The 26,556-nt window shown below is 43.9% G+C and overlaps 1 protein-coding gene across 2 annotated transcripts in view; it reads right to left on the bottom strand.

Moving 5' to 3' along the window:
* Positions 1-26,556, bottom strand: part of Abcc4 (ATP binding cassette subfamily C member 4) — a 229,251-nt gene that overhangs the window by 52,679 nt on the left and 150,016 nt on the right. For both annotated transcript variants that reach the window (XR_008216921.1, XM_052732478.1), the window contains exons 20-21: positions 24,129-24,208; positions 1,516-1,666 (exon numbers count right to left, since the gene is read on the bottom strand). Coding sequence is in view for 1 of the 2 variants with exons in the window: in XM_052732478.1 (XP_052588438.1) it covers positions 1,516-1,666; positions 24,129-24,208 (231 nt within the window). In the remaining variant the exon portion in view is untranslated. The remainder of the gene's footprint in view (positions 1-1,515; positions 1,667-24,128; positions 24,209-26,556) is intronic.

Below are 26,556 nucleotides of genomic sequence, written 5' to 3'. Positions count from 1 at the left end.
AAGACAGGGAAATGCACAAAGGAGGGTCGCTCGGCAATGCCTTTACTCTCTGACCCCTCTGAGCCCCATCTCTGCAGCAGGACACATCAGCATGCTGACCACCACCTGCCACTGAAACACATCACAACGTGGGGCTCACAGCAACTTCCCTGGTTCTGATGGCTGGCCATTTTTCAATAGCTTTTATGAAGTGTCACCTGCTTTACATAGTTATGATTAATGTCTCCTTAGAGTTTATTTAAACACACATGTTAGGTCATGAGAAAAGAAAGTCCTTTGTCCCGATGAACTTATAACCACAGTATTCAAACACTGCCTGGCTCGGCTTTCAGAAAGTTGAGCTGGCTTTAAATTCTCGTAGCAATTATTCATCATGGACATTTTCCGGGACCAATATCTTCCTTTTGGGGGCTGATGCCTCAGTGGTTAAGACTGCCTGCTCCTCATCCAGGACACAAGTTTAGCTCCCAGCACCTACATCTTGCAGCTCACAACCATCTGTAACTATAGTTTCAGGGGACCCAACACCCTCTTCTGGCCTCCAAGAACACATACGTATAGACATGCACACATCTACGTAAATAAATAATTTTTAAAAGATTACAAGTATCTTCCTTCTTTATTTTTTTGGCTATTGTCCATATATATATTTAGAAGTAAGAATTCTGTGTGTATATGGCCCTTAATTTTAATAATAACGAAATATGCTCATGCATTCATAATGAGACAGGCTCCCGATCAGTTCATCTTCTGTGGTTACCTACAGAATAGTGATTAATCATAAAACATTTCCTTCTTGCCCCCAAACGAGGAGGGTAAAGGGAGCGATGGACTAAACGTGTTTTTGATTGCTCTTCCTGCTGCTGCTCTCCAAAGTAGATGAGTCTGTGCAGCCTTCCACCAAGTGCTGCCCACAGTCAGCACTGACACTAAAAGAAGTGTCCATGCTTACAGTTCCAAAGGGTCAACACCCACAACCCATTATCAATGATGAGCACAAACCGTGCTTTTCAAGACCATGGCTTCCGGCAGCACACAAGTAGTTTGGCAGCCCTCCCCGCTCTCCTGTAATCTGTTCCTTCCTTTGTCACTTCCAGAACTTTCAAGGTAAGAAAACTTCCCTGATTACTTTCCTTCTAAGTTAGTTCCGACCCATGCTGAAATACTTTATTTATCAGGAAACACTTCTTGTGTGCCTCCTCTGCGTATGTGAGGAGGTATGTCATGAGCAACAGAGGAGAGTCGCTTCCTCGGGGAGTATCAGTCTACACAGGGCATCGACCTCTTCCTCAGGGTAAGCTGCAAAGTCACACTTGGGAAGTCACCTGCTCTACACGATGTAACAATGATTCCTGTTGGTTGCAATAACCACGTTCAATCGCCGAATGAATGCTAACCAGGTGAGAACTGTTGGAGCACAATCAGTCTGCAGAATTTCGTGGATCTTCAACAGTTCTTCTTAATTATGGAAACTTGGTGCATTTACCATACCCACCCAAGACCCTCAGTACTCACTTGTGGACTCCAGGCGCTTGACATCCCTTGACGTTTCTAAGAAATATCTCCGAAGAAACAAGAAGATGATGGCGAGTGGGACCAAGGGGATTATAATCCAAGGAATCACTGCGGCCGCCACGGCTATCACACTTACTACAAGGAGCAGCATCTAGAACAGCAAACACAGAGAGACAGGGCCTCCTGAGCAAGAATTTCTGCTTCTCAAAACCAGACTTTTCACTCCCTTCTTCACAAAGCCTCATTGGAACTGTAGAGAGTTCTTCTCCATCCCAGGAAGTAACAGCAGCATGGTACTGATGCTGCTACTACGATGCCTACCCTAGGCACAGGATGCTTTAGATCTCCTTTTGACACAGCCAATCAAATGGGTTCAGATTCCCCAACAACTATGCTAAAAGCTTGGTGTGGTGGTTGGTGCAAGTCTGTAATCCCAGTGCTACCCAGGTGGAGACGGTGGATTCCTGGGGTTTGTTTAATCCGTGTGAAAGTTTCAGGTTCAGTGAGACACTCTGTCTCTCAAAAAGAGGTGGAAAGTGACTGAGGAAGTCGCCTGATTGGATTTCTCGTCTGTACATGTGCATACACACACACACACACACACACACACACACACACACACACACACACACACACAGACATACATACATACACACACACATATATACATACACACACATACAGACATACATACATATACACACACCACACACACACACACACACACACACACACACACACACACACATGGGGGTGGAGGAGATGACACAAAGATTCATACTTGAAAATATATGTAAACACACTGCTTTTTTTAAAAATTATTTTTCCCCTTTCTCGGTATTCTTAGACTTCATTGGGTTTTTTTATGGTTATACCAACCTCCTCCATGGTGACTGGTCCTCAGCCCCAGCTGATGGAGACTAACCCTGACGAGCTCATGAAACAGAGCGAAAGTCTAAAAAGTTCAAAGGTGCTTGCCAACATGGTATACCAACTCTTGCTAATTGGGCAAATATTTTTTTAAGTCACAATGTGAAATTTTGTAGGAAAAATTACCTTTAATCCTCCAAAGCAAAATAATTTAAGGAAGAAGGAGAAAACTTAATTTTACCAAATATGTAAACTCTTAGAACACAAAATGAAAGGTGGCTTTTTTACATTTTGTGTACCTGTCCGTCACAGTGGTAAACCCCACAAAATCTCCCCAGAAGGATTTACTATAAGGCTGTGTGTGGTAGCACTCAGCAGTAACCTCAACCCTTGAGAGGCTGAGACAGGAGGAACTCCGTGAATCTAAGGCCAGCCTGAGCTACAAAGTTATTTCCGAGCCAGCCTGGGCTATAAAGACCCTGCCTCTAAACGTGAGTAAATAAAACTAGAACAAAACATGCAAGAGTTTCCTTTAGATTATCATATTTTAACAACACAGATTTTAAAACCACTTTCTTCAACACTTTTAATACAAGGACCTGTTTAGGTTCTTGGTACTTATCTTCCCAACTGCTTTCAGTTTGGGGGATGTTCCTAGGCATCTGCATGCAGTCTACTTTAAACCATGGGGTTCTGTTGCCGCTGGTCTATAGGATGCGTGTGCCAAAGAGTATGTTTCCTATAAACAGTGGTAAAAATGTAGTCTAATTTTATGGGGGCCACCATGCCGTCTACACTTCTGGCTCACTCTATTCCTTATTTGAACTCTGTCTCATACCTGTCTTAAGTACAGAGTAAAAATATATGTCTGCTCATAATACCACTTAATCAGTACACAGTACTTTTTACTATTTGTTTACCGTATTAAAAATAAAACCAGGCTCAAATTGCTCACACCTCAGTGCAACTGGAAAGCTTTGAGTTCTGCTGTCGGCGAGACTGCAGAATCTGTTCCAAGTTGCCATGAATGTACACTGCCTGGATTGCCTTCCACTCTTACTGATTTTGTGGGAGATAAGTCTCAAGTGCAGTGAGCAAACCAGGATTCACTTTTTGGCAAGATTTCCCTCTGATTTAGCAAGGGAAAAAATGATGGCTGGGTTTTGATCAGTAAGCTGTTTACTGATGTATGCATAAAAGGGACTCTTTTATCTACTATTTTGGGAACATGTGAGATAAAAGAAATTGATCTCTGAGTGGAAAAAATACCACAACAAATTGTGCTGCTGGGTAATACAGGATTCTTAGAGAGGCATTAAAAGTTTGAGCAGCACATAGACTTTGAAAAGTATGAAGAAATAAACATGTAATTCCTATCAGATTCGATGCATCATCCTCCAGTTACAGGATGTGTCCAAGCAAAGGGGAAACACTAACAGCTTTACATGTAAGCCCCTACGCCGTAAACACTGGGCCTGCATTTCATCAACAGGTACAACTTACACACCAAACACACCTCTGTGTGCCTCAGAGTCCAGAGGTCAGCTCTCGTTCCCAGGACTAATGTCTACCACTACAGAACCCACTTTGTGGCCTCTTTAACACGTACCTTCCGACCTCTGCTAACAGCCATCTCTGTGAAGAAGGCAGAGCTTTATGGCACACTGGCATGTCCGGTTTGTATGTGACGTTCTACATAAACCTCTCTAAGATGAAGCTTTTAAATTTGCAGACAGACATCGCTCCGTCCATTCGCCATCTGGCTGATGTGACCATTTCACACCCACAGCTGCTCTGGGCCCTGTGTTACAGGTCTGTCAGCTCTGTCCTCTACATCAAAGCTGTAGCACTGACGAGAATGGCCTGTGGGTTATAATCTGTTTGCGGATGAGTTTCCTTTTGACCTTTTCCAGCGTTAATGCTTATTATAAAACTCAAGCCTTCAACTTTCGGATTACACTTTAAATTCAAGTTAAAAATAAAGTTATATGATGGTAAACATACTAGACAAAAAGACTGTCACGGCCACTGTGAACACCAAAGCTTTTAATTCAAGGACTCATTAAGGAAAATATTTCATCCAAAAAATAAAAATAAAAATAAAAATAAAAAGGGTCAGAGGGCTGGAGAGATGGCTCATGGGTTAGAGCACTTCCTGCTCTCAAAGAGGATGAGTTTGGTTTCCAGAAACCGGAACAAGCCACCTGCAACTCCAGCTCCAGGGGATCCGACGCCCCCTTCTGGCCTCCACACACACCTGCACTCACATGCACTCAGACACCCACAGAAACACATATACATAAAAACAAAAAGAAAAAGTCTTCAAAAAAAAAAAAAAAAAGCTTGGTCAAATTATCCAGGAGATAAACACAAATCAATTTATATGAACCTTAAAAACAGCTTCAGAAGGTGAAAGCAAAATTTGACAGTCTTTAGAAGAAATAGACAAACCCAGTCCCACAGTACAAAATTAGACAAATTACTTCAACAATTGATAAAATAAACTAACAACAACAACAAAAATCAACGATAATATAAGAGTTTGCGATGATCAAATGATGACCAAATTTGCCATGCCATAAAGCATGTACGTATTCACAGACCTCAATGACCAAAGCACAGAATTTGACTTTCTATCTTAAGATCTAGTTTTTGGTTATTTAGAGCCCCTCAAATTTCATCCCTTCCCACACCTGAGAGAAAGTGTTCCTGTTAACCAATTGACACTGAAGTATGTCACGGCCATGACACAGAAAAAAATAACATTCCTTTTGCCTTGAAAATAAATTCAGCCTTGTTTCTCATCTTCTACAGTTTCTGTGTCCCCTCCCAATCATCCTCCACACTCCTCTCCTTAGACCCATCTCACACGGTGTCTTACAACTGGGCCTTGGAAAGCTGAGAGTTATAGGCAAAAGCAGCGAGAAAACGCCATGGAACTGGCAGTGTGCATTATGGAAGGAGCCAGAGCGTCTCCTTCAGAGCAGGGGGAGGAAGCAGAGTCACGGGGAGAAGGAAGGTTATCAGGCCCCCAGCTGCCCACGGGACTGGAACCTGGACTGACTTCAACAATTAACAATAACACGAAAACACGGCAGCCATCAGAAAATCCCACTGCACACCTCTAAATAACACCAGCGTTACGAAAACATGGTAACATGAGAGTTCTTTGAAAAGAAGATGAAAATCAGGCACTACCAAGATCTGAAAGTTGCACCTAATGCTACGATTGGAAGTAAATGCATAGCTTTCACTTTTTTTTTTTTAAATAAAAAGGAACTCTAAATACCAAAAACTAGATCTTAAGATAGAAAAGAGGGTGGGGTGATGGCCCAGTGGTTAAGAGCACCTTACTGCTTTCAGAGGACCATGGTCCAATTCCCAATGCCCACAGGGTGGCTCACCACCATTCATAACTCCAGTTCCAGGGCATGTGACACCTACTTCTGACTTCTTCATGGGTTAAGAACACAACTGGTGTGCATACATACATGTAGGCAAGACATTCATACACATAAGATAAAGACAAATACAGGTATTTTAAAAGAAGATACGAAAACAAATCAGCAGCAGCAACAACAGAAACAGAAAAAAAAAAAAAACCAAACAAAAAAACACCGGACACAGCGGCGCAGGCCTGAGGACAGCACCTGGGAGGCACAGGGGGAGCCCTGCAGGTCTGAGACCAGCTTGATCTACACGGAAGCTCCACGCCAATTGAGGCTACAGTGAGAAGCTATAAAAACAATAACAAAAAGATAGAAAAATGACAGCAGGAGAGAATGGTAGAATTTTAATGAGATAGGAAAAAAAGAAACAAAACAAAACTTGGGTCTTTCAAGACACTAACGAAATTAGTCAGCCTCAAGGCTGATCAAGACAGAAGGAAAACTGCCACGATCATGTATTGCAAAAGGCATCACAGGCATTAAAAAGGGGGTGGTTAGATGCTCAGGGATAGCATGTTTGATGTAAAGGCCTAATGCCTTGAGAAACAGTGGCTAAAGGTTATGCTAAAAGAAACAGCAATCTGAGTAATTCTATTTCAATTTGAGAATCAGAATTCATAGTTTGAAAGGAATTTTGTGACTAGTCTAAGTCCTGGGTTTAGATTGCTTCACTGGTGAAGTCTACGAAATAAGTCAGAAAGGAAAAAATGCCATTGTTATTAAATTCTTGTTGGTTCTCTTTTAGAAAAGAGAGTTGACAGCTGGGCATAGTGGTACAGTCCTTTAATCCCAGCACTCAGAAGGCTGAGGCAGGTGGACCTCTGTGAGTTCCAGGCCAGCCAGGTCTACATAGTGAGTTCAGGACAGCCAGATCTACATAGTGAGACCCTGCCTAACTTGTTATCCACAGCCAGGGTTCTTCTGCCTATGCTCTTAAGGCTTTTAATCCCTAGAATCAAGTTGGTTAAGACGACCTGATATGATCTCCTTTACGTGAAGCCAACCAATTATAAGCACTAATCATATTCTCAAAATACCTTTCAACCAACACCTTGGTTTCTGTTTGAGTAAATGATTTGGACTGGGAACCTTGATCCAGCCAAGTTGACACATAAAACTATGACAAAGCAGAAGTCCCTTGCTAACTCTTTTCTTTTTATGAGGTCAGTATGACTCTAACACCACATGGTTACAAAATATTACAAGAGATGCAAAGTATAAACCCAGGTCTTCGCTGAACAACAGACACAAGGTTAAGTTAAGCCATGATGTACCTGTGTGGTTTCTAGAGTAAGGAGAACTGCCATGATTATCGGAAGAAACTCAAAATTCAACACCTATTCATGATTTAAAAGATTTTATACTTTTATCAAATAAGAAATGAGTCTTTCCCAGTCTGACAACAGGTATCTATTTCAACACAAAACAACCCCCCACCACAATATACAACTATAACTAACATCCCTATCAATTAAAAACCACTGAAAAATCCCTCTAAGAGTGTAAAAAAGGTCTAATCCTGCTTGGGGGTTAAATGATCCTTTCACAGGGGTCACATATCAGATATCCTGCATATCAGATATTTACATTACAATTTGTAACAGTAGCAAAATTTCAGTTGTGAAGTAGCAACAAAATAATTTTATGGTTTTGGGGGCACTACAGTATGAGCTGTATTAAAGGGTCTCAGCGTTAGGAAGGTTGAGAACCAGTGGTCTAATTGATTCTACTCAGCACTATGTTAGAAGCTCTAGCCACAGCAATAAGTAAAGAAAAGTTATAGGTATCAAAAAGGGTAGAATAAAACTCATTACACACACACACACACACACACACACACACACACACACACACACACACATACACAGAGAGAGAGAGAGATTTTGGAGACAAGGTTTAGACTATAATTCTCTATATAGAGCAGGCTGACCTTGAACTCACAGAGATCCACCTGCCTCTGCCTCCTGAATGCTGGGATTAAGGTGAGTATCATCTATCACCACATTCAACAAAAGATTATTTTTTTAATTGTAGAAAATGCAAAGTGAAGTTAGGATCAATGATATGGTAGCAATATATATAAATCTGCTATCTCTAGGTGCTAGCAATAAACAACTGAAAACTACTTAAAACAACCTCATAAACAGAAACAGAAAACATCACACACAGGAATACATGTGACCAAAGGAATACAAGTGGTCTCTACTGAAAATTATAAAACATGTCTGAGAAAGTTAAAGGAGACCTAAATAAGTGGACAGATACGCCATATCAGGTCCATGCTGACAACAGAAAGACTGGATCTATTTATTACTTAAGGACAATATTAACCAAAATAAGTAAGACTTTATAAAAAGAAACTGAAAAGGTAAGTTTAAAAATTAAAAGACTGGCCGGGCGGTGGTGGCGCACGCCTTTAATCCCAGCACTCAGGAGGCAGAGGCAGGCGGATCTCTGTGAGTTCGAGGCCAGCCTGGTCTACAGAGCAAGATCCAGGAAAAGGCGCAAAGCTACACAGAGAAACCCTGTCTCAAAAAACCAAAAAAAAAAAAGAAAAATTAAAAGACTGAAAATGCGTAAGACAATCTTAACACAGAAGAGCGGAGTGAGAGGACACCAACTGTGACAGGTTTCAGTCTCTCTGAGTGATCAGAATCCAGGCCACTGTGGCAGCCGTGAAAGGATCGGTGTGGGGGAGTGCAGACAGTACAGGCTCAAGTGCAGTCGCCCAGACATCGCGACAACAACAGGGGTGAATGGCAGAGAAGAAATGAACCTCAACCAACGAGTGCTTATCCAGACACCCAAACTACTGCAAGACACACGAAGCTCTTGAAAACGAAGGAGAAAGATTAAGGTCCTGCTGATGTGGCCGGCACAGCTGCAATCCCAGCACTCGAAAGACAGAGCCGTGTGGCGAGGCCAGCTTAGTCTGGACAGCAAGTTCCAGGACAATCAGCACCACACAGTGAGGCCCTCTGTGTGCAAACAAACACACAAACAAACAAAGGCAAAGAGGTAGCTAGAGCAGTAGGGTGTCTGCCATGCTAGTGTAAGGACGTGAGTTCAATTCCCCAGAACCCACATAAAAAGCTGGCCATAGAGGTGTGTGCATCTAATCTCAGTGGCGGGGAGAGCGGGACAGGAGGATTGGCTGAGGGACCTTCTGGCCAGCCAGTCTAGCTGAAGTGCTGAGCTCGAGGCTCACGGTGCACAGAATGTGCTATGCAGGCTGCAGTTTGGATCCCCATGTAAACGCTAGGTGTGTGTGGCAGTCAGCCTGCAATTCTAGCATGCTGGGGGTTTGACACAGGAAATCCCCAGGAGAAGGTGGCTAGCTAGACCAGCTGAGGAGGTGCATTCTGGGTTCAGTTGACAGACTCTTTCTCAACGCATAAGGCAGAGAGCAATCAAAGGAGGCACCTGACATCAGCCTCTGGTCTCCATGTGCATGTGCGCACACACATGCACACATGTACACACATCTGAATACACACACATGCACACTACACGAACACTTATGCCAAAGAGGGGTGGTAGTGACTGAAGAAGACATTCAACATCCACTCTGGCCTCCATATTCATGCTGACACACATGGATGCACACCCACATGAATGTGAGCACAGACATAAACACACACATAAAAACAAAGGCTCTTCATACTCCTTACCACATGCAAAGATGTCTTAGGACATACACAAAAAATAACCACGAAATACACTAAAAAGAAGAGAGGTTATTATTAGACTTCATCAAAATTAAAGCCCACTGCCCCAAAGATATTGTTAAAAAAATAAAAAAGAAAATCACAAATTAGAAAACAGTAAATTATTAGAATTAAATACACACAATATTCCAATAAATTAACCACAACAAGATTTTAAGAATAAGTTTATGAAAAATAAGCAAGAGATTTGAGCCCCAAAATTTCACACACAAAAAGCTCTAAGTGGCCAATAAATGTGTACAAAAAAGCTCAGTATCATTAATCATCACGAGGTAAAATTACCTCGTGAGATCGGCCATGCCTACCATAAAGGCTAAAATCAAAACACCTGGCAACACTAAACACTATGAGCACCAAAGGCAGAGCAGCCGAAGTCCCCATGTATTACTGGCCGGTGAGCAGAATGGCACAACCATTTTGAGAACTTCTTGGTAGTTTTTTCTTTTTCTTATTTTTTTTTTAGGAAACATATACCTACCTGATAACACAGAAATTCCACTCAAGGCATTTTATCTCAAAGGAATGAGAATATATGTGCCCATAAATACTGATACAAGAAGAGCTGCCCTTAAAACTTGACAACAACCCAAACGTCCATCAATCAACAGATGAATAAGATGTGTTATCTTCCAACATAGGGATATAACTCGGGGGAGAGGGTGGGAAGAAGACAGATGGGATAGAGAGAATGAATGAATGAACTAAATTAATCACTGAACCACTCAACGAACGAAGAACTTGATAGCAAAGTAATTCAGCCACAGAAATCTACCCACTGCACTGATTCCATGTCTCTAGCACAAGAACAGGAAAACTAATGTGTGCTGTCCGAACCCCAAGGGTGGTGTGGGATTAGATGCCGGTTACAGAGGGATGAACAAAATTGTACGGGGTGCCGGGAACTCTCTACTCTCCTAGGAGGTGGGGTTATAGAGACACACATGACTATTAAAACCTGTGAGCTAAAGGGGAATGCTTATTTTATTGTAGGCAAACAACATCTAGGTAAGAATACTGGCAGGGTCAGAAAGAAACTGACACCACCAGAATTCCATTCCCAAGTATGCGTGGGAATGTGCTGGGAAACGCACAGTCACAGGGCCAAGAATGATTTATTTTGGTTGCATCTAGAGTGAGGAAGGGGATCCAGTTTGAAGACTAAAAAAATCAATGTGTGTCTCCAAATAAACATAGCTCCTGAGCCCTGGGAGATAATTCTCTGAGTCTGAATCTTGCACCCCAGGCAGAAGCTGTACCATCTGCTTCAAGACTGATTTCAGACACCCAGCAAACACCCATCAGAAGCCAGAGAGAGGACTGGGAAAGACAAGCAAGTGATGAAATTCTGAATCAGGAGAAGCTAGAAGACAGTATTCATGATGGTGAACTATGTTCCAGATCGAATTAAAAAGACACATTATACATCAAATGGAAAGTGCTAGGGCCAGTGAGGCAGCTCATGTGGTGAGGTGTACGCTGCCAACCCCGCCGAGTTAAATCTTGGGACACATACGGTAGAGGGGAGAGCTGACTCCTGGGAGTCCTCTGGCCAATGCACTGGAGCACGGACACACATTCAATAAGTAAGTATAAAAGATTATAAAACAGAAAGTATGGTTTTAATAAAACGGAAGCAAGTTCACTAGCTAGCCTTTTCTTATTCATCTTATTGTGAGAATTCACCAGAAAAATAGACAAATACTAATACAAGCAAGAACAGCAGGACATGGAGACCTGTAAGGCCTCCATGTAAGTAAACATGTTGCCATTTTCCTCTCCACACTTCACGGTTGTCTAGGATGGCTGAGGGTGTAAGACCCCAAGAGGAGAGTTGACCACACACACTGTCCAGCCACACCGGGGTGCAAAGTTCTGTGCTCTTGTAGAATACCACCAGGCTTGATAAGAATGAGACAGACCCTTTAGTGTTTTGTTCTTTAGGTCTTGATTACCTTTTTATTAAACTATGACTGTTATCACTAGAGCTCACATGCTGGGACAAATTGGAACATCAATTGCCAACCTACAAGCCTGTGAGGATCCCTAGGGATTGCCATCACACTACCAAGAGTGTGAACCATCTGACTGGCAAAACCCAGCCATCTCCTCTTTCGTTCAGAAAAGAAAGGTCCAGGAATAGCAGGCGTGGGGCTGTGTGAATCCTACCACCCCCGGGTCAAGAGTCGGTCAATATTTCCAGTAGCTTCGACGGTCAACTCAGTTCTCTACAACCAGGGAACCCACTTCAACCAGGCAGCTGGCACCAGCATTATCTCTGAGGCTGGCACTTTCCCAGATGATTCCCTCCTTGCCAACGCACCGAGTAAAAACTCTTTTGTTGGTTTCTGAAAGCATGAAAAACACCGTTGATTCGGTTAAAATGGATGAGTTTACTCTTAAAGACAGAGAGCTTTGAAAATGAGGGCAAAGCAACCTAACTAACACTGTTCTTTGTCTGAGGGGATTTGAAGGTGGGAGTGGGGGCAGGGGTGAACAAACCGTAGAAATCTCCAAATGACAAAGTCATTGTTCGGTGTGCTTCGTACACACTTTCCCTGACATCCCCACACAAAGCCATGCAAGGGTCAGTGGGACCGAGACAAGTCCGGGCAGTTCCACCCTTGTGCTTCTATAAAGGACGGCGACCCAACCCATTATCCCCAAGTCTTAGGCTGGCTTTGTTCCCCGTATCCAGATGCAGCAGCTTTTCTCACCCCTCCCTCCTCTCCCCCCTCCAGAAAGAAGTGACTGAGGATGCCTCCTTCACATCTCCTTTGGCTTGGCATTTCCACTTCATAAAGCGGCAGTCAATGTGTTTTGTGTGCAGGGAGGAGGGGATGACATGTTCAGTGGTGGTCCCACTGCTGCCTGCATTGGTGGCTCAAGTAGCCTAGGATTGGCCCATTGTGTGCCATGAAAGGATATGAAAAGTCAGTTATTTAGGCTCAGTCAAGCTGCTGGCCTTTTTTTTTTTTGGATGAGGGGTGTGAGGTGGGGAAGAAGAAAGGTTTTGCAAGGCAGTTCTCCCAAATCGGCGACAGCATTTTGCAGAAGGCAGCTGCATGCAAGTTTGCACCCTCAGAAAAATCCCCCACCCCTCCAAAACCCCACTAAAATGCCAACTGCTATTCCTGCCTCGTAACTTCATTTCCAATTGTTTTGTTAGTAGGAAGACCCCTGGAAGTGAGGATGTTAGCTGCTAGAATTCCAGATAAGTGAGACGCATTACTCGATGCTACTGGGAACCACAGAAGCTTCAGAAATAGTATGGAAATTAGATTAATAGGAAATATTTACTGCTCAATGGTCTATTCTGAAAACAATGGATCCCGGTAGTGTGGTACTGAATGGAAAGTAGCCATTAAAATCATCAGAGCCAACAAACCCAACATCTGGGATACAAAATCACATGGTGGTACTCAGGGGTTTGGTGTGTGTCAGATAGTTATCGTAATGGAACACACGGAAAATGAGATGGTTACCATTATCAAACTATTTCTCTCACTTGGAAATAATGCTGGATTTTAAAAAGCATATTCTTCATAATTTGACAAATTTTGTTGAAATGCCACTGAGATGTAGCTCAGTGGTAGAGTAGTTCCCCAGCTCTGGGTTAGATCTCCAGAACCTGGGGTGTTCCGGGAGGGGGAGTTCAGCTAAACATGATGGGAAAGACCTGTCTGTCACTCTGTCTACATGAGAGTCTGAGACAGGAAGGTCGTTTGAGCCCAGGAGTTCTGAGCCACCCTGTACAATATATTGGAACCTTACCTCTAAAACACAACTAAACTAAAGGAAGACAATTATATTGAAATGATGGCCATTTGTCTTTACTGCAATCATTATGAAGTAGGTTTCTTCTTTCACCTTTTGTGAGGACAGAGGTGGTAAGCGGTAGAGCTTAGTATGTGAGTTAGAAAAGGAGGTTTCTCGGCTCCCAACTCTACCATACATGATACCTGAATCTTATACTTACCTAAGTGCCACCCTGTCACCTACAGAGTCACACAGTAGCACACTCAACCCTCACACCATTGAAACTTGAAACTTTTCCTGAAGAGCCAAACACACTGCCTGAAGTGGTCTTCAGGGCTCTGTGGCCACAAGTAGGAAGACACAAAAAAGAATACGTGCACTCACTTTTGTTTTGTTTTTCAAGACAGGGTTTCTCTGTGTAGCTTTGCGCCTTTTCCTGGAACTCACTCTGTAGCCCAGGCTGGCCTCGAACTCACAGAGATCCGCCTGCCTCTGCCTCCCGAGTGCTGGGATTAAAGGCATGCACCACCACTGCCCAGCTGCATGCATTCACTTTTTAAACAGTCTATCTTCACCTAGAATTGAGAACAGCTCCCGTTTATCCAGCAACTATGATGTGACTAAACAAGACGCTATCTGGTGGCCTCAGGGATGATCTGTGGGTAAGGATTCAGCTCAGTTAGTAGAGCTGCCTACCTAGCATGCACAAAGCCCTAGGTTTGAATCCCAGCATTGTGTAATCTGTGGACCACCTAGTCCCAGCACTTGGGACCTGAAGACAAGAGGATCAGAAGTACAAGGTCATCCTTGGCTACATAGAGATTTCAAAGCTATCCTGGGATACAGGAGAACCTATTTAAAAAAGTCTTGTGATTGACATATACCTGTGGGATGGACTGTCCTGCAGTGCAGACTTTCCAGTCAGGAACAGGGTTTGTCTTAACCATGGCATTCTTATGTAGATGCCCATGTGAGGGCATGTCCAAATCAGTGACCTCTCCAGCCTGTCTGTGCTGACAGAATCCTACCTTTGAGTGCTCCCTGCATGCTGCCCCCCACTACAAAGTTAACGTCTTGCACTTGAGACACAAGTCCCTCCAAGATCTGGCCCCTCTGGAACCATCATCTTCATCTCCTCTGATGTTTTAATCTCAATACCCTGAGCTATTATCCCATCCCATGGTCTCATTGCAAATATCCCATGCCCAGAGCTTCCTGTCACGTGTGCCTTCTCCACTTTCTGGGGTTCAGGGACAAAGCTTTGTCCAATTCCTCCAGGCAGGCTACAGAAGAAACCCAAAAGCTATGACCAGAGACTGTAGGTCAACTCAGAAATAACAAAACCTTGAAGCTTTGCTTTACTTTAAAACATGTACAGGCCTGGCCTAGAACGTGCTATGTACACCAGGGTGGCCTTGAACTCACAGAGATCTGCCTGCTTCTGCCTTCTGAGTAGCCTTCTATATAATGGGTTTTCTACAACTTATAAGACCCCGGCAAGCTCTTTGTACAGGGTCTTCATGTATTCCCCCAATATACCCCTATTTACTATTCCCATCTGTGTGTTTTAAGTGAGAATGGTCCCCACAGGCTCATATATTTGAATGTGTGGTACCCAGCTGGTGGACTATTTAGGACAGACTAGGAGATGTGGTCTTGTTGGAGGAGGTGTGTCACTGGGGGGGGGGGGGGGTTGGGCTTTGAGGTTTCAAAAGCCCATGCCAGGCCCAGTCTCTCTCCGCCTCAACATTCAGATCAGTTGGGAGCTCTCAGCTACTGCTCCAGCCCATGCCTGCCTGCCTGCTGCCATGCTTCCCACCACAATGATCACGGACTAACCCTCTCAAACTGTAAGCAAGCCCCCAGTTAAATGCTTTCTTCTACACATTGCCTTGGTCAGAGTTTCACCACTGCAGCAGCACAGTAACGAAGACACCATTAAACCTAATGTACAAGCAGGGGGAAAAAAAAAGAATATCTACTTGAGCATTTTGGGGGTTTGTGGTCAAAGTCTAGTTAGGTAGTCAAGAGAGCCTTGAACTTGGAGAGCTACCTCCTTGGCCCCCTGAAGGGCTGGGGTTACGCGTGTGCACCACCATACCAAGTCTTAGTGAAGCCGTTACTGCGTCTTTCCAAAGCTTTCAACCTGTCAAGTTACTCCTTATATTTTACCAGTTTGGGTGGTAAGTGTGTCATTATCAAGTTACAATGGCGAGCATCGTGAACACATTTAGTAAGACTCGTGAGGTGACTGTGGGATAGGGCATCAGCCATGGAAGGCAGAGCACTGACTAGTTCTGCAAGAGGAACAGAGAGCCATGAGTCAGGAGGAAAGCACACTGAGTGACCCAAACAGAAGCCCCAGCTAGACCACTTATTAGCAAAGGTACAGAAACAACCAGAGGTAAAGGCTGGCACTCAGTTGTTCAACGGTGACTTTGCAGGTGATATCTCAACTTGCGGCTCCACTCAAACTGGCAGAGACCTTGTTAGCAATGCCACTGCTCTTCTTCACTTGCCCCAGAACACGGAAAGTAGAGTCTCTTAGGAAAAAAAAAAAAGTGTCCAATACTCTGAGGTTTCCTCTGTGCACAGCGATGCCCCAGCACTGCTGAACACTAATGGAAATGGAATAAGAGAACAGCATACAGCAGGGGACTCCTCCGGGCAGCACGGCCTGCTGGCCATCCTGGAGGTGCTGACATGGTCCTGAGGAGAGCAGGCGTGAAGCAGGAGAGGTCTCTTACCTGCTACGATTTCTTCAGGTAAGCAAAAGCAGGAGAGAAAAACCTAAAGGCGAAACCCTTTTGAGAAAGCAAGCGCATTGTACGTGCAAGGCAGCCGGTGGCCCTGCTTGTTAGGGACAGAAAAGCCCATCCGCTGAGAATGATGACACCTTCAGAGGAGAGAGATGGACACACGACTTTACGGTCCCTTCCAGGGCAGGCTACCCTTCACGAGCTATGACGGGCTAAAAACTATAAAATGTACAAACCTGGCTACAGTGTAGATCCTTTTCAATGAGAGGCCAACACAGTCTAAGCACAAACATTTGTGTGTAGAGTCTGTGTGAACATGTGTGCACGTACGGATGTACGTGTGCCTGTGTGTGAGGGTGAAAGGTTAATGTTGGGCACCTTCCTTAATTCCTTTTCTGCCTTATTTCAAGAAAGAGTTTCTCACTAAACCTACGGCACATGGATTTGACTGGGCTAAGCTGGTTGGCCGTCAAGCCCCGGGGAGCCTCCTGGTTACACCCCCCAACTCCTGGGATTACCAGCCTCACTTTTCATAGGAATGCAAGTCCTCAGGCTTGTGTGGCGAGCTCTCTCCCAACTGAGCCATCTCCCCAGCCCTGCCACAAGCATTAGTCTGCATATGGTTCACCATGCAACAGTTGTGTGGAAAGCTCACATACAGACAATTTAATTGCTCCTAGAGGGTGTTTATGGGCACACACATGTACGCATACCCATACCACAAAGCAGTGGAATCCCGTTATCTGAAACTAAACACATCAAACCTTTCTTCACAAATAGGAATACTGTCACTATAAAATAAAATCAAGGTTTGGATGAAATGGGGCAAGTGGGATATGCTCAACACAGTGCTAGGCTGTGTGGCACGATCTCTCCCCTTTAGTAGGGCATAGTGATGAGTTTATTGCCAGACACACTGGTAAAGAAATGGGTCAAGGGGCTGGAGAAAAGGTTCAGTGGTTAAGAGTACTTCTTCACCTTGCGGGGGACTGAAGTTTGGTTCCCAGAACCTACATGGTGTTTTACAACCATATGTCACTCAAATTCAAGGGCGTCTGACACACTCTGACCTCTGTAGACACCAGCCACACACAAGGTACACATACATACACATAGGCAAAACACTAAGACGCATAAAAAAGTTTTTAAAAATCTAAAAAACCATTTAAGACAAAAAAATATATGGGTCACTATGATGGTTAACGTTGATCATCAATTAGCAGGATGCAGAGTCAGCTGGACATGTCTGTAAGGGAGTTTATATGCTGGGTCAATTGAGGTGGAAAGACCTACTGTGTGAGCATCCTAGTCCTAAGTCTGCCTTCTACAATGTCACTTCTTGTCACATGTTTTGTCAAAGCGACACAGAAAGGAACTAATATAATCACTAACAGGAAAGAGACATTTGCTGGTCTTTTAAAGGATGAATACACAGAAAGTGATAATTGTGTACAAACAGAATACACACACACACACACACACACACACACACGACTATTTGGTGGGTAGTTTCTTTCGAAGAGTTAGATCGAGGGGGTGAGTTACCAGAACGCCCTTGATAACATGAATCCCAGGCAAGCAGAGGAAAATAAATCTATTTGGATACAGAGTCTCAGAGGGCAGGGCACTATACTGTGAGCAAAGGGTTCAAGTCCTTGCTCTAGAGCTGGGTATTACGAGGCTGGCCTCAGGAGGCTGTAATTTGTTATCCACCGAGGAGATTCATCTACTGCAACCTATTAAATTCTTGGGTTCGGGGAGAAATCTTAGTTAAGTGCTGGAATCAGGTAAGATGTCTGCTGTGCTCAGAAGGCAGGGGTGGTTTGCTCCACACCCCACGGGGCTCAGACAGCAAAGCAGACAGAACAGAGGACCAGTGACAGGCAGGTTTCCTGTGATCAGGAAATGCTCCATGTAATAACTGAGATTTCATTTAAGGGCATGAGAAGATAGTAAACGAGAAGAAGTATCTGAATAAATTAGTGAGGAGTGGTAAAAATTAAAATGACTGAAGTTTATCACATGTCAAGCCCAAGCAGAATCATCAAAAATTTAGTTACAACACACTTGTTACTCAGTGCATCCTTTAAAAAAAAAAATCAGAAGACTCCCTGCCACCCTCCTTCATCTTCCTCAGTGAAGGGGAAGTGGTCCTATGGGGCTCTGGGCAGCGCACCCTCCCTCCATGCCACTCACAAGTCTACCTCCTTTGCTGGAATGGCCCTGCCTTGTTTGCAGGCCTTTCAGGGAAATGAATCCTCAAACTTGTGTATCAGTTTTTAAATGATTTGGGTTCACGAGGGGAGGGGGCGCCCAGGGGCTTCAAGCTTTGCTCCCTGCTGGATTCAGGCCATCCTCTCTGATCCCATTTTTGGGAGGAAGGAGGCAGCCTGCCAACCCACCCCACACACCTGACTTTCACAGGTCACATGACCTTTCCCTGTAACACACCTCTTATTCTTCCGGCCATCCCTCCACAAAGACTAAAATGCTCAAGGGCCCAGCCCCTGAATTCCAAACAGGACCCTCTCCTAACTATACTCAACTGCTTACATGCTGTGCTCCACCATCACCATCCTGCATGAGGGCTCCACACCTTGACATTTAACACGCCTGCTTTCCTGTGGCTCCCACAACATCAATGTTCTCTTGTGTCGACTTTGTTTGGTTTTCTCTTTAAACATGGAAGCTTCACCTTACCTAAACTGCTTCCCTGACCTGGGTGAGACTGGCCATCTTACCCAACTTCACAGAAACAGCTACTATCTGCTAAGTGAAGAACATGCACGCACACACACCTCCACACCTACACCCACACTCACACACCACCATCCCACTCATCCCCTGTCCCTCTCTGAAACTAAGTGTTAGGGCTAGGGGGTTTGGGGGGGTGGTCAGCCTACAGGAATGGGAAATAGTTCATCCCCAAGTCATAGGCTTATATTAAAAAAAATTTTTTCCTTTTGGGAAAAAGCCAAGATATATTGTGAAATATCTAGTTACAAATAAAGTCACACAGCATCCTCCCATCAAATATTAAAAATTATTTATTTTATTAAAGTTATTAATAAAAATAATGAGTTCTAACTATTTTAATTAAAATGGTACTAAAGTTCTATTAATGGCATCTATTGGCATCTATTAGAAAACGTAGGGCGGCGGGCTGGTGGTGAGAGGACTCCGAGGGTAAAGGCACTTGTCACCAAGCGTGACGACCCAAATCTGGTCCCCAGGAACTGCATGGTAGAAGAATAGAAATGGTTCCCACAGGCTGTCCTCTCACTACTACATGGGATGCTTGAGAGAACAAACACGCAGGAAGACAAAATGTGTATTAAAAAAGAAAACAAACTAAATTAATGCTACTGAAATTTGTGCTAATAATAAAAAATCAGAGTTAAAACTACAAGTTTTACCTTGTCTGTCTGTCTGTCTGTCTATCTATCTATCTATCTGAGTACATGTACACACACACACACACACACACACACACACACACACACGGCTAGCTCACCAATACAATCATCTTCCAAAGGTCAATCCCTGCTCCAAGACTGTTGTCTCTTCTGATTTCTCATATCTGAGGGGCAGAGGATCAGGTGGCACTGATATTTTAACTCCTATTTCTGAAACACCATCTAGCTTTAACTTACAGTAAACTATTCTGTCTTGATGGAGGACTTGGCTTAAGAAATCCTCTTTATACTCAAAGTGGTTGCAATTTCTTGAAAAAGTAAAGAAACGACACACATTTGAACAACACTTTTTACGCCAGAGAGATGCTGCCAGTCAGGAAACTCCAATATAACTTTATTTCCAATAAGTAGCTGTTATTTCCAATTATGTATTTATACTTTATTCAAAACACCCTTCAGTTCTGTTCTAACCCTGGCAACAGCTTGTCAGCTAAAAGTGTGTCTGTCCAGTCACTGATAATCCACATGTGTACCCCAAGAGCCCAGTCTCCCAGACTCCTCTTCTCACCCTGTTCCATTCATACTTCTCACAATGATGAATGGCAGCAGAGACGCAAACTTTGAAAACTGGCTGTGCCATCACATTGTGTCTCATCACTATAAACACCAATAGCCAATACTTTAAAACAAAACCTCGCCCATGTCCACATAAATCCAATCTTTTGTTGAGGCCCAAGGGACAAAATTAGACTTCTATGTGGCCAGGAACTTTGGTCACAGTTTACGTAGAATTTCCTCCGCTTGGTCATCCCATCGGTGGCATGGCAGATCTCTGTCCAGACTTCTGACTCGTTTCTTCAGAGCACAGGGACTCTAGGCACCCCGACACAAACGAAGGGCCCAGTCCTCAGGCCCGTCCCCTGGACTCCTCAGGATCACACTCAGTTGGAAACTCAAGTTCTGAACTGACCAACTGATCTGCCATCACCAGAAAAGGTCATGAGGCACCCAGGGTTACACAGCTCACAGGAATGGCTCTAATTACATCATTTACTTCTGCAGCTCTCCGATCTTATTATCCAGAAAAGCATGTGCATATGCACATCCTTTATAGGAAGAACTATGAGCCAGGCAGTCTCTATTGGAATCTTGCTTAGCTTTCTAGCACTTCAAACGTGGACTTGGATTTTCACTCTACGTGTGGGCACACACACTGCCACATTCACTCGAGCTAGAGAGTGCTGGGTGATGCTCACTTCCTTAAACATCTGTAGGTACTGCCTCATCTCCAGCTCCATCTGATCTCAACTGTTTTAGCTAAACTGAGCACAGGAGCATCCTGGGAAATTACCTGTACATAGGAGGAGCTCTAATTACCTTCAGGATCCGATGAAAGACATCAAGACCCAGAGCCTCCTGATGTCAGCAGTAGGGTTTGCTAATGACATTAAGAACAAAGGCACACAGGAAGTTTGCCACTAAGGTCAATTTTGAAAGAAGCTAAGGAAACCCTTCAGGGGACCTAGTAAACTGGCTCAGGGGATGAGCAGGTAAACAAGACCTGAGGAAAATTGCAACCACCTCAGAGGTCCATGCAAGGCAGTGGATGCTACTGTTGAAGGGCAATAGTCTCTGACCTGAATAATCTCTGACCTGAATTGTTTATCTGACGGCTAATTCTCAAATTTCTGTTGTTATTGTTAAGTGCCCCCCCCCTTTTTGTTTGTTTTGGTGGTACAAGAAATAGAACTCAGGGTCTCAGGAACACAAGGTCAGGAGGGCTGTTCTCTTAGTCCAAATGTTTAAAGATGTATTAAAGGACTGAGATAGAGGAGACAACATGTTCTGAAAAGCAGCCCCCACACGTCCACCCACACCCCAGAAGCTCCAGTATGGGGCCAGCCACAGGGGAGTGAGGCTGCCTGTCATTCTGACCTTGCTGCCTTTAATTCCAGAGACTATTTAGAAATGTAAGGAGCAACCCCGGTCATCCGCCTCAGCTAGCAGAGCTAATAGGCTTCTAATTAATTTCCAGGAGATTGCTGTTATAACTAACAGGTTTTAAACATTTGGTTGATTGGGGAAAATGAATTGAATATAATGTATTTGATTTGGAAAATTAGTTTTCATTCTATGTGCTTACCATAATAGTGTTTATTTTAAGTTTACATGATTCCATTAAGAGTCCCAGAACACCACTGGGCAGTTTTCATACTGACAGAGTCCTATCTGGCTTAAAAAGGGGGAAAAAAATCAATTTACATTTAGATTTTTGTTGGCCTTTCTTTGAGGGTAGGTTAAAAAAATTTTTTTTTTTGTGGCTTTCATAAAAATCTTCGCTCGATCATATAGCAACAGGCACCAAATACTTCAAAATGATCACAGCGATTCTTCACGAGAAGCCCAGGCCGTCATCAGATGCAAATCCTCCCCAGGAAGGCTGTGCGTGCACAGTGCAAAGGGGCTGCTCCAGCCCCGTTCACTAGGTTTCACTTGATTCCTCCTGACAACCATTTAAACAATGGATGTTGGGAAATGTCCCTCAAAGACGCAAAACAATGGCAGGGATCAGTGCTTTTATATTTAGCTAATGCTATTTTTAAAAGGAGAAAATATTTCTTCCTGAAAGGATTACAGGAAGGGTTATTGGAGACACCTGCAGACAGAGTGAGTGACAACAGATCTGTATGATAATTGATAACTGAGTTGTCCTTTATGTGAAACTCCTTTGGGAAGGACAACAGCATCAAGATTCACTTTCGGGGCAGAGTCTAGAAACTGGCTAATCAGCACCCAAAGTAGGAAACAATGGTGAAGTGTAGCAAGCCTGTGAGCGGATGATGAATAAAGATTCTGCTGTATCTAGTTAAACTGAAGTACAACAGGACTAGAATTTTCTCTCCTCACAATGCTGAGAATGCTTTATACTAACGTCAAGAATATCCTTCCACAAGCGACACAGAAACACACGAGGGATTCTAACTAGCACGACTCACTCTTCTAAACACACAGTGGGCCAGCCAGCTTTGGAAATTCAGCCTTGGCCTAGCTCATGGTTGTGGAGAAACAGAACCCTTGGCAAATTCTTCTAGAAGTAATAGTAATCTCTGTCAAGACATGTGCTTAAAGTTCTCTGTATTCTAAGGGGTGGGGGAGACAACTCTGTAGTGAAGGGTTGCTTCTAGGGGACAAAGAACATAGCTAAATCCAGTAGGACACATTTTAAAAATAAGTTCACAGAAGCCAACGAGTCTGGTGTGGTTATCTACAGTACAAAGACTGCACCTGTGAGCCCCAGCTGGGTGGGAAGAGATGGCTTCACCTAGGGGCCATGCTGTTTGCAGTAGATAGCCTGGGCTCTCTTTCTGTGTGACTGACAGAGATTCCAGCAATCACTGTAGCCTACTGTTGAGTTGTTTGTTTTTTGACACAGCCAATTTCCCAAATTAAGTAATCCTTCAGTTCTTGAGACCAGTGACTACAGAAGTGAACCTAGGCTTGGCCTGAAGAGTGCTGAGCACAGAAGAAAAGGGGAAGGTCCAGCCAGACCTGGGCATAACTGAAGACCCCCCTGTGGCGTCTCCACCTCCCGCCTGCAGCTTGGCTGCTGGTGAGAACAGCTGTGAACTGGCGGCTAGGAGAGTGAAAGGGTCCAATCTCATGGCAAGGGAGCTGCAAGCAGCTGGGATCTTAACGAGTGCACGGCTTTTGATAGATGCATTTCTTTTCCAAAATAAACGCTTGGGGGGAAACAGAAAGATCCCCTGCCTGAGTCACTGCAAAGCAGACAGAGTTAAAGGACAGAAGAGAGCACAGGAAAACAGGTAAAACCACAGGTGAACAACACTGAATGAGGAGGTGAGAGACGAGGTGATCTGACATGAGGCTTTTGGACCTCAAGTTCACAGACAAAACAACACGCAAAAAGAAGGCATTTCTGTGAGATTCCTCTTTAAAGACACCTTAAGACAGAGCAATCAATGTGTGAAAAGAAAAGTTGCCTAGGAAAACAAAAAAGACATTTTCTGAGAAGACTTTGATCCTGTACTCTATTATTGGCTTAAACATGCCCGCATTTAAAGCTTTGAATCTGCAATAACCGCTCTTCTATTGTCCTTGCTAACAAAGTATTATTTTCACCTTATTATTGCTAATCTGTTCTTTGTAAGTAACCACACCTGGTTTTACCCCACCCCCTCCAAAAAAAAAAAAAAAAGGTGCAGTAAATATTTGCCCTTTGTGGCAATACAATGCATAATTTAGTTAATCTGGGCTATCTTTCCGTGAGAGGTGATTGTTTCTATATTATGAAATGTGTTCACAGTAAATCGGATCCAAGCCAGATACCTGGGAGGCAGATGGAAAGCCACTTACCAGCATGTAGCTGCCATGAACCAACCCTGACACGAACGCACAGCCACTCCTACACACAATATCACTCATGCTAAGTCAGCCTCTGAATGTTAACCACACCTTCCTTCTACAAACACGGCCTTTTATAAGGTAACATTACACACCTCCAGCCCCACAGCCCCACGGCCACCCCCTTTCCCTCACGGAAAGGCCCTGGAAAAGAGAAAGAAAAAGACAGGTACTTCAGTTCTGCATCTGAGAGCATGGTATCACTCTACATACCTGGATGAAGTCTAGAAACGTCAGGGGAAGCAAGTCATCCATATGTCCGATGTCTTTGGAGAAACGATTTAAAATTCTTCCTGCAAATACAGGATATGAGAAATTACACATCTCCCCAGATAGACCCTTTAAGAGAAACAACTTGTAAACAAATCAAAACAATATTTTAAATGCATATGTATTTAATATGTTAGGCATTCATATGAAATAAGCTGATGTCAGTGGCAAAGAAAAAGAATATGGGATGATATCTAAAGAGAAATAAAAATACCACCAAATGGTACTGGACAGAGAATTACAATGTGGCCCCGATTTAAAAAAAATACATATATATGTATGTGTACACACACACACACACACACACACACACACACACACACACACACGGGAAATGGGAAAAACTTGTGCCAGTGTTGGGATAATGGGGTTTTAGAATGTTCCTTCATTTTTAGATCAATCCAAGTACAAAGTAGGTAGATTAAAAAAATGCCAAACACAGAAATTAATGAATTCCAATTGCCACATTAGTTTTCTTTAATCATGAGAATTAATTTTCCTACATATAAATTGTAAGGTAAGTGTTTTACTCCCCAAGGATGGTTCATTGGCTCTCACATGCCAGGAAAACTCAGAAGGCTTCTGAGTGAGAGGCAGCATTGTGGGTACACAGCAATGTCATTCATCTCAGACAGCTGCAGGCTTGAGCATCCAAGGAGACGAAAGGAAAGGTAGGCAGGGAGACAGAAACAATACCCCACGATTAAAGATCACTTCCTACCACCCACTGCATTTCCTGTGAAGAAGAACCCAAGAAAATGGTATGCGGTGAAGGCTTCAGAGGGCACCAGTCAAAGATGGTTTCTAGCAAGCAATTCTTATTTTGAATGATACAGTTTTAAAAACTGAAATACACAGAGATGGATGGATGGATGGATGGATGGATGGATGGATGGATGGATGGATGGATGGACGGATGATGGATGGATGGACAGGTAGATAGAGAGAGTCTATTTTGAGGCAGGCAACTCCCTGAGCTTTTTTCTGGCTGGTGCTTAGGGAGGCCATGGTACAGATGTGACATGAGGCCCCCAGGGGTACTCCAGTCAGCACTGGGATGAAGCATCCTTTCTGCAATCCTTCCAGAGCACCTGGCTCTACTCGGAAGGAAGCACAGGGTGTGCACATCAAAGACAAGCAGGCCTCAGCTTCCCTGTCTCCGACGTAAGACACACTGAGTCTAGAAAGTGTCATTTCATGACATCTTTGGCAGACTCAGTGACAACTCTTCTGAGCTTCAATAACACCTCCTTTAGCAACTTGTCCTGAGGATTAAATGGCCCATGAGTGTGAGAGAATCCTGTCACGATGCCAGGCACTTTTTAACAAGTGCCGGAGAGCAAACAAACAAAAAGGTGGAATGGTGACTGAGCCAGATTCTGAAGCATGCCGCCCGAGACAAAGTTCAACTGTTAAAATGTGGACTCTGGTCCAATAGCTGCGGTGGAGTCTCAGAGTCTGAGGACCCAAGGATGCCTTGCCCACCATTTCCTACGGCAGGCTTGGAGAGGGAAGAGACGGACTCATCCCAATCAGATACATCTGAGAAAACACTACAGTTAGATAGACACATTCCCCTTATATAGTCTATGGGTTTTGTGGACTAGTTTTTAACTTCGCAAAGAAACAAGACCGAAAGAAGAAAAATGCAGCTCCATGGGTAAGAGCATTTGCTCAGCAACCGTAAGGACCTGAGCTGGAATCCCTGGCACCCAGGTAGAAAGTCGGGCATAGCTGCACGTGTCCTGAGAGGGGAGTCAGGTGGAACACATGAGCTCGCCGGCCGGCCAGCTGAGGGTAAACTGCAATGTTCTGGTTCAACAAGAGACCCTGTCTCGTGACACTAAAGCAGAGAGTGATACAGGAAGACACCAGAGGTCTTGATCTAGCTGCATCCCCGCACTCACAACATGTACCACACACAAAGACATACAAGCCAAACTAAAATCATTAAACACATGATTAAAAGGGGAAAGTTAGACTTTGAAAACACGGGCAAGAGTCAGACACACCAGATGCATGATTCAGCTTTAAAAAAAAATATATCAAAAGCAATATTGAAAAAACCTTTTAAAAAGGACAAAATGGCTCACTAGAGGTGACTACTACATGAAAACCACCCCTTTACATTTTACCAGGTTCAAGAATCTTCAGGGCTGAGCTACCAGAGGGTAGCTATCAACAGAAAACACAATGCAAACCGCTGAGAAAAGGCCTCTCCACACAGCCAGCCCAGCAACCCTCACTCTCATTCACCAACGAGAACAAATGCCACAGGACAAGAGGGGTTCACAGCATCCTCCTTGCAGAAAGCATGTAAGAACAGTGTCTGCAGATTTTTCTGCCTTTTGAAATCAGGGCTGCGACATCG

Source organism: Peromyscus californicus, unplaced genomic scaffold (assembly GCF_007827085.1).
Source record: "Peromyscus californicus insignis strain IS unplaced genomic scaffold, ASM782708v3 Scaffold_12__1_contigs__length_115047231, whole genome shotgun sequence".
Lineage (NCBI taxonomy): Eukaryota > Metazoa > Chordata > Mammalia > Rodentia > Cricetidae > Peromyscus > Peromyscus californicus.
This window is presented reverse-complemented; position numbering and strand designations above follow the sequence as displayed.